Source organism: Polypterus senegalus, chromosome 12 (genome assembly GCF_016835505.1).
Source record: "Polypterus senegalus isolate Bchr_013 chromosome 12, ASM1683550v1, whole genome shotgun sequence".
Taxonomy (NCBI): Eukaryota; Metazoa; Chordata; class Cladistia; order Polypteriformes; family Polypteridae; genus Polypterus; species Polypterus senegalus.
The window spans coordinates 133,576,164-133,595,172 of record NC_053165.1 but is presented as its reverse complement, the minus strand read 5'-3'; the positions used below and the strand labels follow the sequence as shown (position 1 = coordinate 133,595,172).

Below are 19,009 nucleotides of genomic sequence, written 5' to 3'. Positions count from 1 at the left end.
CAGAGTCAGTCCTGTGATGGAGTGGACTTTACTGGTAGGCTTGTTCATGGCATGGCATAGAGAACAACACGCTGTGGTGCAATGAGCTGGTACGACGTTTTCAGCTGCTTGTTGCATACACCACAGGTGGTAGAGTCTTGTGTGGCCCTTCTCCAGTGCCAGTCCAGTATGCTGTTCATATGCACCCCTAGGTACTTGTAGCTCTGCATTTCCTCCACCTGACTGGTGTTGGGGGCTCCTTCAGATGCTGCACGTCCAACACTGATTTCATCCGTCTTGCTGATGTGGAGCTGCAGGTGTTTCTCCTGCACCACACGACAAAATCCGCCATTGGCTTCCTATACTCCGACTCCTCTTCATCATCATCAATACAGCCAAAGGTGGAGGAGAATGGAGAATTTCTAGATAATTTAAAAAACCTGGTGATAAAATGGGATTGTTGTTCAGCTTGAGAGAAATAACACATTTGCTTTTCAATATCCTGCTGGGTATTTTAAGATGGAGACTTGAAGGTTTTCGAAAGTGTAAACGTCACACTCGAAGGTCAAATTCTACAGAATAGGCCGAGTTGAAGCCCCAGTTAATGACAGCCCGTCAATTAAATTTGTTTTATTGCGTTTTTCTTGCTGTAATAGTGCATTGCAGTTGGATATTTAAAAACAAACTTTCAAATGCAAACTCTTATTGGCAACATGTCGGGAGGAAAAAACGACCCCACGACAATCAAACAACTTCATCAGCAAACACAGAGCTGTGTTTTTGGTGGGTGTCCCACAGCACGTGCAGAATTCGCATTTGCCTTCTTATGGAATATTTATTTTCCTCATATACGGTGTGTATAATTTCTGCTTATTACCACTACCACTCTGTGCCAGTGCTTGCTTCTCCTTTTATTCTTGCGCTACATCAATCCGAGAGAAATGCCAGGGAGGTTCCCAAGACTTCTAGACTGGTGGTGCAGCGCCCAGTTAGACGCAGGGTGGGTGATTGGACCGACGACACATCAAGTTTACAAAGAGTGCTACAGCGACCCACTGCTGAGCACACTAGAGGTCACCTGAGGAAGTGGCGGAGGGACGGTCGATTACGTATGGCGACATCGGTTTGTGTGCTCTTGAGGGGCGCCATTTCAGAGAAACAAGTAGGACTTGGGCTGTGTTACCAGACATTGTTTATTATCTATTGAAAAATGTTAAAGAAAAAATGACACCTTGGTGAGCAACATCACTCCAGGAGGGCCTGCAGGTTTTTGTTCCAAGCCAGTCTCTTAACACGGAGTCATTTAATGCTGATGAAGCACCTATTGCTCAAGTGACATTTTTCTTCATTTTATTGCTCTCACTTGTTAAACTTCCCCACACTTAACTGGGTATTTCAGTCTTAAACGGCTCCCTTCGCTGCTTTTATTTGCTTGCTTTTGTGTCTGCGCGTGTTTGTTTTTTTTTATGTTTTTGTGACTCAAAAGCGGGACGGGTAAGTGAATGTTCACATTAGAGAAGTCTGTGCACCTAAAGGAACATTATGGTATGGCACTACCAAAGATTTGTTGCCCAAAATGCCACTGCTTCTCTTTAACCTTCATTTGTTTGTGCCTTTGTGGGAAGGACTAGACTTGGCTAGAGGTGTCCATGGCATTCCTCACGTTAAAACAGATAAATCCCGTGGGGACTGTTGTGTGAATCAACGGTGAACAGAACAGATTAGTGACACCGTGTGCTGGAGCTGGTTGGGTGTAATGTCTGCTCCTACTGCAAACTTAAATGTCTAAAACCTCCGGGTGAGAAGCGTATTCAGATTTCCAGTTTGAAGATGAGTACTGGTCACCTGCTGGAGAGGAACTCCATGTGGGTATCTGGCGATGTCTTGGAGAATCCGCTCTGTGTTCTGCCAGTCCTCCTCCCACAGCTCACGCCGATATTCAGACTCTCTCCTGTTGATGCGCTCCAGGATTGCTTGGTTCTCATGGCACACATTAAGCAGCTCCATGCGACGTTTCTGTGCATTCATACTGGTTAAAGAGAGAAGAAAAGTGGAACAATTAATAAAATCACTGAAGGCTTACAGCACAAGACATGGAAATCTGAGCCCGCCTGGCATTGCAGCCAAACGTCTCTTTAGGGCTGAGGTATGGTGACCTGGGGCCTCATGTATAAACGGTGGGTACACACTTGGTATTCGCTGAAATTCTTATATTTTCCCCGTGCTTTTCCCATTGTCTTTTCACAGAAGGCTGCGCTTAAGGGCGATTTATATTGATTTGCATATTCAAAGAGGCGTAATTCAGGGAGGATTTGGGGCGTTACATAATGCACGAGCGTTAGTTTTCACGCTGATCGGGATTTATGTAGCGGAAGAACATGGAAGTTGGAGTACGCACAGATTCCTGCATCTGGATTTTTCTGTGCGTAAGCACATTTCGGCTTTTGTGCTTACGCCATGTTATAGTGCGAGTTCTACGAACGGCGTTGTACATGAGGCCCCTGGTCCGTGTGGTGCTCTTTTCAGAAGGTCTGTTCACTACTACCATACATGAAGCCTCCCAGTTTGACATCCTAAAGATCGGGGGCCTCATGTATAATCGCCCTTAAGCTCAGCCTTCTGTGAAAAGACAATGGGAAAAGCACGGGGAAAATATAAGAATTTCAGCGAATACCAAGTGGAGGCAAAGGAAAAACATACTATTTGTTCAAATAAGCCGTGGTATAATCAACAAAATGAAGTTGATCGAGTGACATAGCGTGTTGGAGAAACTTGAAAGCTCACATTCACAAAATCGCACAGTGCTGGAAATAAAAAAGAAGTCACATATCAAAGTCGCCGTGAAAAGCCGAGTTGTAAGCCCACTGTCTGAGTGTCATATGAAAGTTTATTAGGGTACAGAGAAAAAAGGCACACAGTGGGGAAAAAGCACGAAATGTCAACTTCAATCTCGACATTTCCACTTTAATCACTTAGTTTATTTTGTCATTAAAGTAGAACATTATAAACTTCATCTTAAAATTGTTTAATTAACCAGTTTCTCAAATCACATCATAATTAAAGTAGCACGTTAAATGCTTTGTTTGTTGTATTTGATCTTTTATGTGCTCTATGTGTGTGAATCACTACTTGCTTCTTAAACCGGCTCTCTTCCTCCAACTGGACACAGAGTCTATTACATTCGTGATATTACAGCTCTCTGAATAACTAAAATACTGAGATGTATACGTGATATAATTTTCATGATAATAGGAGTTAAAGCACGTTATTAAACATGTGTTTCACTTCGATGAAATAATTTATTGCAGCAGTACTCAGGGGCGGCTCTAGGCTTGTGGTGGCACTGGGCAGAGGAAGAATCGGTGGCTCCTTCACCCGCTAATGTCAGTAAGGTAGCTTATGCACGGTGGATGGCCACGTCCGTTGCAGACACTGCATAGCCGCCTTGTGCTCATGACACAAGCATTTAACTTTTGCCGAAATTTGTTGCTGTGTTTTTAGCTGTATTATTATTTTCTCTTTCTGTTTTATATTCAATATATATTGGCGTGGCCGCCCCAAGAGTCCTTGCTTTTCTTTCCCCAAGTAACCGATCGCCATACAATCAGCTCTGTAATAGACGTTAAGCCATCTGTAAGCTTAGCGCCAATTCTTCAAAACGTTTAAAGAACATTGAAATATCTTCATAGTACATGTTTAATAATTCTATCCTTCACGACACTCCCAGTTAAGAATATTGATTATTTAAATGAAGTTAAAGTTTTATCTGTATAATTTAATAAACATATTTTGCTGCATTTCACCTTAAAAATGATATCGTCATCATATGTAAATACGCACTTTATAAAGTGGCTCAGGTTGTGCGATATTATAACTGTAGTGCAAGTTTACAGTGGGGTGATTGCACTTATAAGTACAAACCGTTCTACAAGGAGCAATTGATTGAGTGCATTTAAAGTTCTTGGGATGAAACTGTTTCTGAACCGCGAGGTCCGTACAGGAAAGGCTTTAAAACGTTTTGCCGTGACTTAGACAGCATGTCCTTGAAGCTGTATACCGATAATTCTCTTTCTGATCAGCTGCTGTTGTGATTCACACTCAGATACAGTGATATAAATACTCCGAGTGGTGCAGTGAGAGTAATATGGAAAAAGATGATCCGCTGTGTCAGAAGTGAGAGTAACAACGCTAAAGCAGTTATGGTATTTGGAATACTATGGCTGTTCCCTCTACCATTATATTGTTACAAGTTAATTACAATCAGATGCATTACACTAATAAACAATATGTGGTTAGTTTCAGTGTATTTATAAAGCCGCGTCATGAAAATAATGAGTAATCACACAGGAACAGTAGCATTGCTTTGACGCTGGGTGCCGCCAGTCTGCAAAACCGAGCGGAGAACTTGCGTACGACAAGGTATGAGGTACCGTGGAAAAGTGCGTGGCTTTACGCCAAGTGTAGGTTTTATACATCGCGATTTGAACGAGGAAAAGTTCTTATGCAACATTTCTGTGCGTACGCACCGTTTATACATGAGGCCACTGGGCATCTCCTTCCTGTTGACTTCCTTAAATGTCATACGCTGTGCGTTTCCAGGCCTTCCCCTTTTTCTAAATCTGCTGCATGTTACCCACTGCATGCCAGTCACCGGCTGTCTATGCGTAGGTGATGTGCAGAAAGGCGACTCCTGTGCCATGAGCTCGTGTTCTGTAGCATCTGCACCTCAGGATTTCATTGATCATCTTGTGTTGTTTTTAACTAACGCCAAGAATTTTTCTGGGGCATCTTTAATGAAATACATTTTAGTTTAGGGGCAACAGAAGAAAGAAATACCCCAGAAAGAACTAGAATACCAGGAGTAAATCCACATGGACACCAGAAAAACCTTCATCATGCTGTGAAAGCAGGGGGGCACCACTGAGCCCACACAACACAGTCCCGGGTTCAAATTAAAGGGGGGTTTATTACAAAACACCTCGTACAGAACGGCAATACAAGCCGCCGGTTCGTCTTTTCTCTCTCCAATTCACTTCTAGTCGTTCAAGGCGAGTGTTGCCCATCTCCGCTCTCAGCTCCGATTCCCTGGACAAGACATTGCAATTCCTTTTTTTGTGGACCTTGAAGTACTTCCAGTGGAGCTTGGGAATACGTCTGTGTCCGTCTGAAGTGCCGCAGAGCAGGGCTGTCCTGACCCAACAGGGTTGATCCAAAGAACTAAAAGCTCTGTGGGTATTGTGGCCCAGAGATGTTGCCATCGGGCATATGGGGGGAGAATATAACCTGAATTGCTCTCCCAATCCTTCCATGTTATTGGCATCCCTGCCAGGTCCTCACGCGTCGTCCCTCACAACACCAACAGTAACAGAATGGAGAATTGACCCGTGCAGGAATAACCACCGCCATGCTCCATACACTTTGCAGTTCCCTAAAACTTTTAAAAAGAGATCTGACCACATAATCTTTGCTATATATTTAACAAAAGGTACCTATGACCTTTCTCTTAGTACAAATAATTAACAATGCAAGATCTCTTTTCAGTGTTGCAGGTACTTGTCTTTCTGCGTTCCCTGATGGTGCTGCTGGATTACGACAAACGTGTCCTTGGAGTTTTCAGGCCAAGAAGTTTCGAGGCAAGTTAACTGTATATAGTAAGTTTAGGAATATACATGAAAGTGTTATAAGTGGGGCTCAAGGGTATGAGGATATGCATAATTTACCACCAATGATGTTAAAAATGTAAACTGAAAGGGAGTAGAACATCCGATAGTAAAGTTGGAGAGGATAAAAGATTATGTACAATTATGCAATAATACTGGTTAAGAACAATTATTAATAATCACAGCAATAGATCAGTCCGTCTTGAGAGGCGCTGCTATTTCTCTAAGATTATAAATAACAATGCTCGTAATCCCAGAGTCTTATTCTCTAATAATTCTGTACTTTCTCTGGTCCTGTTCAATCTATATACATCAGACTTCCAATATGACTCTGAGTCCTGCCACGTGCAAAAGTTTGCTGACGACACTGCTATTGTGGGCTGCATCAGGAGTGGAGAGGAGGAGTATAGGAACCTAATCAAGGACTTTGTTAAATGGTGTGACTCAGACTACTTACACTTGAACACCAGCAAGACCAAGGAGCTGGTGGTGGATTTTAGGAGGCCCAGGCCCCTCATGGACCCCGTGATCATCAGAGGTGACTGCGTGCAGAGGGTAAAGACCTATAAATACCTGGGAGTGCAGCTGGATGATAAATTGGACTGGACTGCCAATACTGATGCTCTGTGTAAGAAAGGTCAGAACTGACTATACTTTCTGAGAAGGTTGGCATCCTTCAACATCTGCAGTAAGATACTGCAGATGTTCTACCAGACAGTTGTGGCAAGTGCCCACTTCTACACAGTGATGTGCTGGGGAGGCAGCATAAAGAAGAGGGACGCTTCACGCCTGGACAAACTTGTTAGGAAGGCAGGCTCTATTGTAGGCACAGAGGACATCCGTGGCAGAGCGACGGGCGCTGAGCAGGCTCCTGTCAATCATGGAGAATCCACTGCATCAACTGAACAGGATCATCTCCAGACAGAGGAGCAGCTTCAGCGACAGACTGCCATCACTGTCCTGCTCCACTGACAGACTGAGGAGATTGTTCCTCCCCACACTATGTGACTCTTCAATTCCACCCAGAGGGTTAAACGCTAACATTATTCAAAGTTATTGTCTGTTTTTACCAGCATTTTTATTACTCTTTAATTTAATATTGTTTTTTGTCTCAGTATGCTGCTGCTGGATTGTGTGAATTTCCCCTTGGGATTAATAAAGTATCTATCTATCTACAATTGATCGTCTGTTAAACCCAGGTAACACAAAGGAATGCCTCCAAAATACTTCCAGTGAAACCTGTGAGGCTATTGCTGTATTTTCCAATCAAAAAATTAATGATATTTGAAATAACATAGTATAATCTCCCCAACACTGCAGATCCTCTAAAGCCCCAGTACTCCGTTATAAACAAATTAAACTCTTTCACCAGGATAGATTTACCTGATTTACATAAAATAATTTCTCAACTGAGACCCTCCACTTGTGTCCTTGACCCAATACCAACAAGTATCAGGCGTGCTAATTGATAATGTTCTTGACATAGTAAATTCGTCATTAGATACCGGGGTCTTTCCAGACTGTCTTAAGACTGCTGTAGTTAAACCCCTACTCAAGAAAAGTAATCTTGACTCCTGTGCTTTTGAATATTTTAGACCCATCTCTAACCTGCCTTTCTTAAGTAAAATTCTAGAGAAGGCAGCCATTATGCAGTTAAATGACCACCTCAATAAACCTGCTATTCTTGATTAGTTTCAGGACAAATCACAGCACAGAAACTGCACTTGTTAAAGTAGTAAATGATTTGTAGGTGAATGCAGACAGAGGCCATTTATCTGTTCTCATCCTCTTAGATCTGAGTGCCGCATTTGACACCATTTATCATAATATTTTTAAAAATCGCCTTAGTCAATGGGTGGGCCTCTCTGGCAGTGTCTTAAATTGGTTTGAATCCTACCTGGCAGGGAGAAAATTCTTTGTTAGTTGTGGTAATCAAATCTCAAAGACACATGATATCCAATATGGTGTTCCACAAGGCTCTATCCTGGGTCCGCTGCTCTTCTCAATCTACATGCTTCCGTTAGGTCAGATTATCTCAGGGCACAACGTGAGCTACCACAGCTATGCTGATGACACACAACTGTACTTATCAATAGCACCTGATGACCCCGACTCTCTCGATTCACTAACAGAATGTCTGACTTGTATCTCAGAATGGATGAATAGTAACTTTCTCAAACTAAATAAAGAGAAAACTGAAATCTTAGTGATATGCAATAATGGAGACAATGAGGTTATCAGAAATAAACTTGATGCACTAGGATTAAAAGTCAAGACGGAGGTAAAAAGCTTAGGGGTGATTGTTGACTGTAATCTGAATTTTAAATCGCATATTCATCAGACCACTAGGACAGCATTTTTTCACTTAAGAAACATAGCTAAAGTTAGACCTCTTATATCATTGAAAGATGCTGAGAAATTAATTCACGATTTTGTTTTCAGTCGACTAGATTACTGTAACGCACTCCTCTCTGGACTACCCAAAAAAGACATAAATCACTTGCAACGAGTGCAGAATGCAGCTGCTAGAATCCTAACAAGGAAAAGAAAATCTGAACACATCTCTCCAGTTTTGATGTCACTACACTGGCTACCTGTGTCATTCAGAATTGACTTTAAAATTCTGCTTATGGTTTATAAAGCCTTAAATAATCTCGCTCCATCGTATATATCGGAATGTCTGACACCATATATACCAAATCGTAACCTCAGATCCTCAAATGAGTGCCTCCTTAGAATTCCAAGAACAAAACTTAAAAGAAGTGGTGAGGCGGCCTTCTGCTTCTATGCACCTAAAATCTGGAAAAGCCTGCCAATAGGAATTCACCAGGCTGATACGGTGGAGCAGTTTAAAACACTGCTGAAAACACATTACTTTAACATGGCCTTCTCATAGCTTCACCTTCATCTAATCCTGATACTCTGTGTATTCAATTCATTATAATAACTATTCATGGTGGCTCTAAAATCCGTACTGACCCCTACTCTCTCTTCTGTTTCTTTTCCCGGTTTTCTGTGGTGGTGATCTGCACCATCACCACCTAATCAAAGCACCGTGATGCCCTACATTGATGGATTAAAAGCCAGAAGTCTACATGACCATCATCATCAAGCCCTTTCAAGAGAACCCTAAATACAAAGAGGACAGTTTCATTTGTGTTAGGTAGAATGTCCAGAGGGAGCAGGGTGGTCTCGTGGTCTGGAACCACTGCAGATTTTTTTTTTCTGTCCTCCCTGGCCATCGGACCTTACTCTTATTCTATGTTAATCAGTGTCGTCTTATTCTAATTCTTACTTTGTCTTTTATTTCTCTTTTCTTCATCATGTAAAGCACTGTGAACTACATTATTTGTATGAAAATGTGCTATATAAATAAATGTTGTTATTGTTGTCTGATTTTTGTTACAACTACTGTAATTCATTTAAAGGGCTCAGACACCATGTGGGGCACATATATCAACATACTGTAGCTAGAAATGTTATGAGTGCCGAAGAATAGTAAAGTCCACCAAGGTGCTCTGTAGATTTCTAATGTAATCTGAGGCTATGGAACCCACTGCATGGGCTCGGTGATATTCAGTTACAACACTGACTGTGTAAGAAATGAAAGACACAACAGGAGATCTCCACCTACAGTGATCACTATTTAGTAACGCCATGTTAAATGTAACCGTTCGTCCAATTGGACTGTAACTTATCATTGTTAATATTTATTTACGCTGGTATATTAAATGAATGGGCACTACACCCCACATTTCCACAAAGTTTTTAAGGACTTGTTCACACTGTAAGGGGGGATCAAGTACCTTTTGTTTTGTTTTTGTCACAGACACAGTGCCAAAGGGTGGTTTGTAATAAGTTTATATGTTTAATATGTCACTGTGCTCTGCACAAATATTTTTAAATCTGCTTTTCTTTTCTTTCTACATGCACAGCTGAGCCAGATTTAGTACGAAGGGGCAACGGGCACGATTTCTGTATGTTAGAGTCAGCATGCCTCGCTTGGCATTGATTTACTTAAGTAAGGGCCTGCACATGGAGAAAGAGTAGAAAGCCTTGGAACACTGCCCGGCACACCTTTGACGGGAGATAACGTCATCTGATCCAGCACAGCGTCATATCATTTTGGGAGGGGTATCGCCTTTTAATATTATATCTATATAATTTCGGATTACACCGCCATTAAAAAAGAACTTATTCCAACCAGGGAGCTTGCACCCCTTAGAGGAAAACAGTAATTCTACTTACTAATCACGACGAGGTGTTTATGTTGACTCGCACATGCTGTGCCCCATACATGTGACAATCGTGACCATAAAAACCAGTGCCCCCAAAACACACATACTGTCCTGTAAATACGAGGTCTGACAATTAAGTTTGTGAACTTGCCACCAGGCACTTCCATTGGCAGCACCGTACAAACAGCTCGGTAAGGCTTCATAACCTTGGTATATCGGTGACTCACAGCTGTGTTTGCGTCGACGTGTGGCAGGGTCTTGCTGAGGGGTTTCGTTATTGTTGTTTGTTCTTGTGTGCTGTCGTGACAATGTTGGATCTTTCGTTAGAGCAACAAACGAACACCAGCTCACACGACACTGGCTGGGAGGGAGTTTTTAGCCAGTAAACAAATAACTGTATTGGAAGACCCTCCCTACTCACCTACTCATCTGGCCCCCAATGACTTTTTTTTTTATCCGAAGATAAAGGAAATATTGAAAGGAAGGCATTTTGATGACATTCAGGACATCAAGTGTAATAAGACGACAGCTGTGATGGCCACTGCAGAAAAAGAGTTCCAAAATTACTTTGGAGGGTGGACTAGGCGCTGGCGTCGGTGCCTGGCCTCCCAAGGGGGATACTTTGAAGGTGACTGTAGAGATCTCCAGCAGTGAGGTACGTAGCGCTATTTCTAGGAAGAGTTCATGAACTTCACTGCCAGACCTCGTAGAGTTGGAAAACGTAGCACACAATGAACACAACGTACAGACCGTTCATGAGCTGCACTTACCTTCTCGCAGGAGGATCATTCCAGTTATCAACCTGACCTTTTGATCTCAGAATGTCTGCTAGTTTTAATGCCAGCTTCTTATTGTCCTTCGAGATCGTGCTCAGGCGATCTTCTTCCATCTGCAATATTTATGCAAAATCAAAATGGGTTTGTTTTAAAGAAATGTTACTTACTTACTTTTAGCGTTGTGACTCCTTTAATCACAAACACAGGCAAGGCCGCTAAATCACAACATTCTTAAGCTACGTATGCTGACAAATTTGCTGGTACCCCACCATGAAAAAGAAGAACCTGCAATTGTCTCTGAAATAACTTGAAGATGGCACCCATCGTGGTTTATTCTGTACTTTGCTTTAGAGTTTTGATTCAACAGTATGTTTCAAAAATGATGGGACCCATAACCAAATATTTTTTTGTTCAACCTTTAGTTTGCAATCACTGCATACAAGCGATTCCTGGAGTTCTCCATGAGACTTGCGCAACTGTCCACAGGTTGTTTGGCCCACTCGTCCTGAGCAAACTGCTCCAGCAGTGTCAGGTTTGAAGGGGGCCTTCTCCACATGGCATGTTCCAGTTCTTTCCATAGATGCTCAAGGGGATTCAAATCAGAGCTCATAGAAGGCCACTTCAGGACAGTCCAATGTTTTGTTCATCACCATTCTTGGGTACCTTTAGCTATGTGTTTTGGCTCATTCACCTGTTGGAGGACCCATGACCTGTGACTGAGACAGAACTTTCTGACACTTGGCAGTGTGTTTCACTCCAGCATGTCTTGATAGTCTTGAGAATTCATTGTTCTCTACACAGACTCAGCAAAGCAGCCCCAAAACATAACTGAGCTGCCTCCATGTTTCACAATATTTACAGTATGTGTTCTTTTCTTTGAAGGCTTCATTTTTTTCGTCTGTGGACAAAGAGCTGATGTGACTTGACAAAAAGCTCCATTTTTGTCTCATTTGTCCAAAGGACATTCTACCAGAAGCATTGTGGCTTGTCAATATGGATATTGGCAAATTTCAGTCTAGCTTTTTTATGTTTTTCTGTTAACAAGGGAGCTGGTACGCCCCCTTGTGGCCACTATAAAATAATCCTGGGACAAGACAAGACTTTTTGAAGATACATTTTGGAAGCCTGTCCCGCAAGACAGAGATTTTTACCATGAGATTCTTTCAAGTCACGCCCTACTTACAACCATTTTCAAACAAGAATACAGCCATCTCACCTCTCAGTCGTGTGAACGCTTTGGTCAGACAGACTTCCTGCGTTCTCAGCTTTTAGTCGTGTGAATGCGAAATGAGTACACGGGCAATCCTAACAGCGAGAAATGATGAAGTCAAACTAATTAATGTGAAAACTGTCGATCGGTTACACAAATTGGTTAAATGCGTATCAACAGACTATGATGAAGCAGTTGGTGATGATCATGTGGAAGACGAAAACATCAGCTTACAATATTATGTAGGATATCTACAACAGTTAACATTACCCGGTCTTCCACCGGACGAATTACTGTTGAAGGAAGGATGTATCGTAATGTTATTAAGATAATGTAGTACATCTTCTGCGAATAACATTAGACACCAAAGGAGATCTTGATATGCCATTCGTATTAAAACGTTTACAGTTTCCCGTTAGATTAGCTTTTGCTATGACAATTAACAAATCACAGGGACAAACATTCGAAAAAGTCGAGAGAAAGAAACGATAGTCACTCATTCACATTGCGTTGTCACAATTTAAGTCCAAACACGGAATCAAAATTCAATGCGATATTGACAAAAAGTTAGTTCCAAAAATTGTTTTTACTGAAGTTTTAAAGTAAAAGTGAAAATAATGCAAATGTAACAGTTCCCATGAAAATCTCTTTAAATTGTATTTCCGGTCAACCAAACCCAGGGGTTGGTGAGCAGGTGGCAGAGCCCCCTAGTACGTATACATGTAAACTTACAAAGAAAAATGAAGCTTTGAATAGTAAAGTCTTAAATCAAGTTAATTAAAACTACTGTAAGTAAGTAGGCCCATGTTCTCACAGCGAGCAGCCCATCCATCCACTGACTAAAAGCACAGAAGCTCCAGGCAGGGGGCTACATCCACCATCTTATTAGTGTTTGGAAGACGTACACAAGTTAGGGGTGGCACAGTAAGGAGGCCGGAGTTCGTAATCTGGGTCCTCCTTGTATGGAGTTTGCATGTTCTCCTCGTGTCTGTGTGGGTTTCCTCCCACTGTCCAAAGATATGCAGGTTAGGTGAATTGGCAGCACTAAATTGGCCCTGGTGTGTGTTTGGTGTGTGCATTTGTGTTCGCTCTGTGATGGCACCCTGCCCAAGGTTTGTTTCTGCCTTGTGCTCTAGGCTGAAGACTCTGATCAGCCACATTAAAACCACCGATAGGTGATCTGAATAATGTTGACTATCTCATGACAATGGCACCTGTCAAGGGTGGGGACATATTTAGGCAGAAAGTGAGCAGTCAGTTCTTGAAGGTGATGTGTTGGAAGCAGGAAAAATGGGCAAACTTGAGGAGATAAAGGACTTTAACAAGAGCCAAATTGTGATGGCTAGAACACTGGGCCAGAGCATCTCCACAACGGCTGGTTTTGCTGGGTATTCCTGGTGTGCAGTGGTTAGTACCTACCAAAAGTCATCCAAGGAAGTACAGTTGGTGAACTGGTGAGCAAAGGCTAGCCCGCCTGGCACGATCCCACAGTAGAGCAACTGTAGCATAAATTAATGAAAACCATAACACTGTCCATGACAGAAAGATGTCAGAAAACATAGTGCAGTGCAGCTTACCATGTACTGTATGTAGCCGCAGACTGGTCCAAGTACTCATGCTGACCCCTGACCACCGGCAGAAGTGTCTACAATAGGGACATATGCTTCAGAACTGGACCATGGAGCATTGGAAGAAGGTGGCCTGGTCTGACAAGTCACGGCTGAGTGTGTGTGCATTATTTACCTGGCAAGAAGAGATGGTAGCAAGGGGCACTATGGGAAGAAGGCGAGCCAGCAGAGGCAGTGTGATGCTCTGGGCAATGTTCTGTTGGGAAACTTTGGGTCCTGGCATTCATGCTGATGTTACTTTCACACGTACCGCCTACCTAAATATTGTTGTAGACCACATACACCCCTTCATAGCAACGGTATTCCCTGATGGCCGTAGCCTCTTTCAGCAGGATAATGTGCCCTGCAACATTGTTCAGGAATGGTTTGAGGAACATGACAAAGAGTTCAAGCTGTTGACTTGGATTCCAAATTCCCCAGATCTCAATCCAATTGAACACCTGTGGGATGTTCTGGAAAAACAAGTCCAATCCATGGAGGCTCCAGCTTGCAACTTACAGGACTCAAAGGATTTGCTGCAAACGTTTGGTGGCAGAGTTCACAGGAGGTCTTGTGGAGTCCTTGCCCTGACGGGTCAGAGCTGTTTCGGTGGCATGAAGTGGGGGGTGGCCTTATGCATTATTAGACAGGTGGCTTTAACGCTGTGTCTGATTGGTGTACATAGTGAAGACGTGTTTAAAACCTCACTAAAGGTACCGGCTGACCTTTTGGACAAAAATATTCTGGCAGATAGACTCAGGAGTAGCAGAGAACTTCATTAGCACCTTTAATTTAAAGATTGAATTGAAAAATTCAAGCATCCAACTGAAATTTTAAACTGAAGTGCTCTAGATAGACGATTTCTTCACATTCTGGTTTTCCTGCAACATCACGAAGATGTTTGGAAGGTTAATGGGTGACTCAAAACAGACCCCCAGTGAGTGAGCGTGGACATGTGTGTCCTGTGTTGGACCGGCGGCTTGTCCTGTCTTACTCTGAAATCATTTAAGCAGGTTTGACAATGGGTGACAGCATGCACTGCAGTAGAACTGTAGCTAGGAGACAAAGAGTTTTCAAATAGCAGCAGTGATGTGAAATGTGACATGCGTGAACATCTACCGGTGTGAAGTCTGATGAAGACAATGCTCTCCAACACGGCACAATCGTAAATACTAAATCAACGCTTTTAGTGATAAAGCAAAACTCCCTTAAGAGTGAATACATGGAAAGAGTGTCCCACTCTGCTGGTGTTCTCTCTGCTAATTAGTTTGTGTATGACATTAGCATTTAATCAGATTTTCAACATACTAGGCTGACCAGTCCTCACTTGTAGGCCTTTTCAAATCTTTAAAATTGTAAAATGTGCAGATGTATCTTGTTTTAAAATACAGAAATCTTGACATACCTGCAGTTTCTTAAGGTTTAACTGGAGGTGTCCTGGGGTTTTGTGTCCCTTTGTGTCAACAACTGGCTTTGCCTCATTAACCTGAAAAGACAATTACGTGTCACAATCAGTTTCCATTTAAAACACACCCGCATTATGTCATGAGATCAGATTCGTTCAGGCTTACTTAAACAGTTAGCAAAAAATCAAAGGTGCCAGCTGCATCAATGCTTTCTTTAATTAACTTCGACAACATGAACATTGTAGCACTCTTTGTCAATGTACTGCGCATTAAAACCTTTACATTAACTGTGTGAAAAAGAGACCAGAGAGACACACTAAGGGTTGGAGAACTGTCCCCATATATTGTAGGTGAACCAGAATATTCACTTTTTGTGTACAGATTGTAAGAATTAGAATACACATTCAGCAATGACACTGGAAAGGTGGCTGGTTTTATGGTGGATGGACTGGAAATTTGTGTAGAGATGAGTTGACATGGACGGGATGTGACGGAGATGATGTCATCAGAGGGTGACCGGGTTGAAGTTGTTACATGGGGATGACTGGGATGCGGAAGGTCTTCCTCGTTTTTTAGCAGATACTTCATGTATCGGGATTCATCTGTTCTTCGGTCTTTCTGATGAAGAAAGGAGAAAAGCATTACTACACTGTCTTATATCCCCGTCTAGTGAGTTTTCACACTCCATTGGTCCTTCTGGCTGCCCCCTAATCGCACGTGTGTGACAACTGTCATAATATTTAAATTACTTATTGTGACGGTGCTGGTCCTGCTCCAAAATCGTTATTCTTGGTTTGGGAACCTCTTGAACCCAGCATTGTTGGTAATGTAGCCGGATGAGCTGTGCAATGAGGACAAATCACACTGGGAGCAAGGGGATGGTGTAAAAGTGTGCGAGTGCTTTTATTAGAAAACAAAGCCAAAACAGCGTCCAAAGTGCTGTGCTTCAAAACTCCATAAATAAATCTATAAAAACAATAAAATAAAGGTGGAGGTTAAAATCAATAAATAATCCTGTAAAACGAGATTAAAATCAACAGGCCGGAAGCTGTCCTTTGCAAATACCTGGTGCCTTTTACGTTTAGCTGGCAGCTCCCTTGCTTCTCCCGTATGGGCCCTGCAACAGGACAGGGGAGTCGCCCTATCGGCAGGTGCAGCTGACCTTACTTCTGTCTGGTTGTCTTCCATCCCCTGGCTCCGTACAGCTCATCCACCAGACCGAGACTTGGGTCCCCAGAGATCAGGGCGCTCACACTGGGACTCTCCCTGCCAAGCCTCCTCGACTCCCGCGGTGAGTCGTCTGCACTTCTGGGAACTCCAGCTCCTCTAAATTGTTCAGCTGGCATGACCGCTTCTTACTGCCCACGAGTGTCGGCCAAACACTCTTTCAGGGCTCTCCTCCCAGCTGCCTCCCATTCACCAGTGAGCCTGCTCTTCCTGCTCACTCACACCCATTCCAACTCTTTTCTTCTCCCGCCATCCTCTTCTCTCCACTAACTTCTGACCCCCCCTCCCCCCTTTATTTCACCCCATACCACCTAAATGGACGTGGCACAGGTGTGGCAATTGGCAGCTCCCAGGATCAATTACGGACACGGGCGATCTCACACCTGCGCACTTCAGTGTGGAAACGCCCACCACACTACCACGGCCCCTCCTTCAGCCGCGAGTGCAGTGATTAGTTATTTAGAGTCGTGGACCCGCTATATCACACTTATCTACTCATCCTCTTACTTCCCGAAGTAAGTAGCTTTCCTTTGGTTTTTGAGGCCAGCTTGATTTTCATCTGAGGTGCATTCTGGGTAAAGTTCACTGTTTTTCCCCACATTTGTGTGATTTTGTTTCCACAATCTAAAAGCCAGCCGTCAAGTAAATCAGAGACTTTAAATTAGCTGGGTGTGCGTGTAAACGTCCCACCTTTTGTCTCAGGTTTCTTGTGAACTCAAACTGAAGAACAGGTGCAAAAGAAGGACGCGTTTGTCCTGATATTTACAGTATATATAGTATAAGCCATGGTTCTGCTTATCATAAAGCTCAGCAGTGCGCCCCCCCAGCCTTCATTGTACATGTAACACAATTCAAAGGGAATACCCAATCAATAAACCTAAAGGTTCTAGTAAACCATAAAGGAGGAACAAGGAATGCAAGGACACAAAGTACGGAAATAGAGGACAACGGTACAGCAAACGTGTCTGCCCAGTGGCTCTAACTATATACACCCTTGCCCTTACCTTCTGCACTCTCTCAGTTCCTGTCTTTCTTCAGACCCTGGCTGCCTGCTACCATTAAATCTTCCTCCTCCTCATCTCCCACTCTTGGCTCATTTATTTACTGGTATGGGTGACCTACAAACACCATCTCAGGGTTACTTCTGGACCAGAATTCCTCTTGAGCTTAAGGGTTCTTGATATACTTCCAGAGCTGCAGGTTCACAGTTACCTCGAGCTCTGCCTGGGTGTTCTGCATCTTTGAGGCCCTCCTTAGAAGGGGCTTGTCCATAAGGCACTTTACACTCTGCTTGTGGCACGTGTCCACTGCTCAGGGGGGCATCTCAGAAAGGGTCCACTCACATAAGAAATTTGACAAACAAGACCAGAACATTCAGTCCATCAGGCTGCTTTGTTTAGCTAATAGCTAAGCTGTCCCTTATCCAGATTCTTCTTAAAGTTGTCAAGGTTTCTGCTTCAACTCCAAGGCTAAGTAGTTTGTTCCACACTCCCACAACTTCTTGCATAAAGAAATACTTCCTGGCTTCAGTCTTAAATTTACTTGCCCTTAATTTCTGTTGGTGTTCTCGAGTTTGTGATTCACCATTAAGATAAGAGAATTCAGGTGGAATTACTTTATCAATTTCTTTGAGGATTATGAAGATCTGGATCAGGCCTCTCTGCAGTCTCCTCTGCTTGACTTTAATTATCTGAGTCTGTCACAGTAGGACATGTCCTCAAATCCTGTGATGCAATTGGTTGCTCTCCTCTGCACAACATCAAGTGCTGCTATGTCGTTCTTGTACTGTGGTGACTAGAACTGCACTCACTACTCCAGATCTGGTCTCACTTGTGTATACACTACCGGTCAAAAGTGTTAGAACACCTAAAAGGGAAATTTCTGAATGTTACGAATGGGCCTTCTTCTCCACCCTATGGAGTGCTACTTGAACAATATTCCAGTGATAATAGCAAGAAAACAGCAATTAACAAATGAAACAAGGCAGAGCGTTATTACCCTTACAAGTGTAGGCCTTTCATGTAGAAAAATTGCAAAAATAAAATCAAAGTGTCAGTGAGTACAGTGGAGTCCTACACAATCCAAAGACAATTGGAAACTGGAAGACATCTGGGGGACCCGAAGTCACAACCAATCAGAAGTCAACTTTCTGAGAGTCAACAGCTTGTGTGATCCGACGCCTCACAGCACAACAGCTTCACGTACAGCTTAACAGTGCAGGTCAATAAAAGCTAAATCTCAGTTTGTACTGTGAGGAGAAGACTTCGTGCCGCAGGTCTGACAGGACAGTGGCCGTAAGAAAACTATTTCTTAAAGGACAGAATAGGGTTTTGAAATACCAGCTGTGGACTTCTGCAGACTAGAAGAAAGCCTTACAGACCGATGAATCAAAATTTGAAATCTCTATTTCATCAAGCAGGATGTTTGTAGATAGATAGATAGATAGATAGATAGATAGATAGATAGATAGATAGATAGATAGATAGATAGATAGATAGATAGATAGATAGATAGATAGATAGATAGATAGATAGATAGATAGATAGATACTTTATTAATCCCAAGGGGAAATTCACATAATCCAGCAGCAGCATACTGATACAAAAAAATAAATTAATTAAAGAGTAAAAACAAGCAATAACTTTGAATAATGTTATCATTTACCCCCCTGGGTGGAATTGAAGTGTCGCATAGTGTGGGGGGGGAACGATCTCCTCAGTCTGTCAGTGGAGCAGGACGGTGACAGCAGTCTGTCGCTGAAGCTGCTCCTCTGTCTGGAGATGATCCTGTTCAGTGGATGCAGTGGATTCTCCATGATTGACAGGAGTTTGCTTAATGCCCGTCGCTCTGCCACAGATGTTAAACTGTCCAGCTCCGTGCCTACAATAGAGCCTGCCTTCCTAACA

The 19,009-nt window shown here is 42.8% G+C and overlaps 1 protein-coding gene across 7 annotated transcripts in view; it reads right to left on the bottom strand.

Annotated features, from left to right (window-relative positions):
• Positions 1-19,009, bottom strand: part of LOC120541646 (uncharacterized protein CFAP97D2-like) — a 42,045-nt gene that overhangs the window by 1,195 nt on the left and 21,841 nt on the right. For all 7 annotated transcript variants that reach the window (XM_039773475.1, XM_039773474.1, XM_039773478.1 and 4 more), the window contains 3 exons: positions 14,876-14,956; positions 10,648-10,766; positions 1,825-2,008 (listed from right to left, as the gene is read on the bottom strand). In XM_039773475.1, coding sequence (XP_039629409.1) covers positions 1,825-2,008; positions 10,648-10,766; positions 14,876-14,956 — 384 coding nt within the window. The remainder of the gene's footprint in view (positions 1-1,824; positions 2,009-10,647; positions 10,767-14,875; positions 14,957-19,009) is intronic.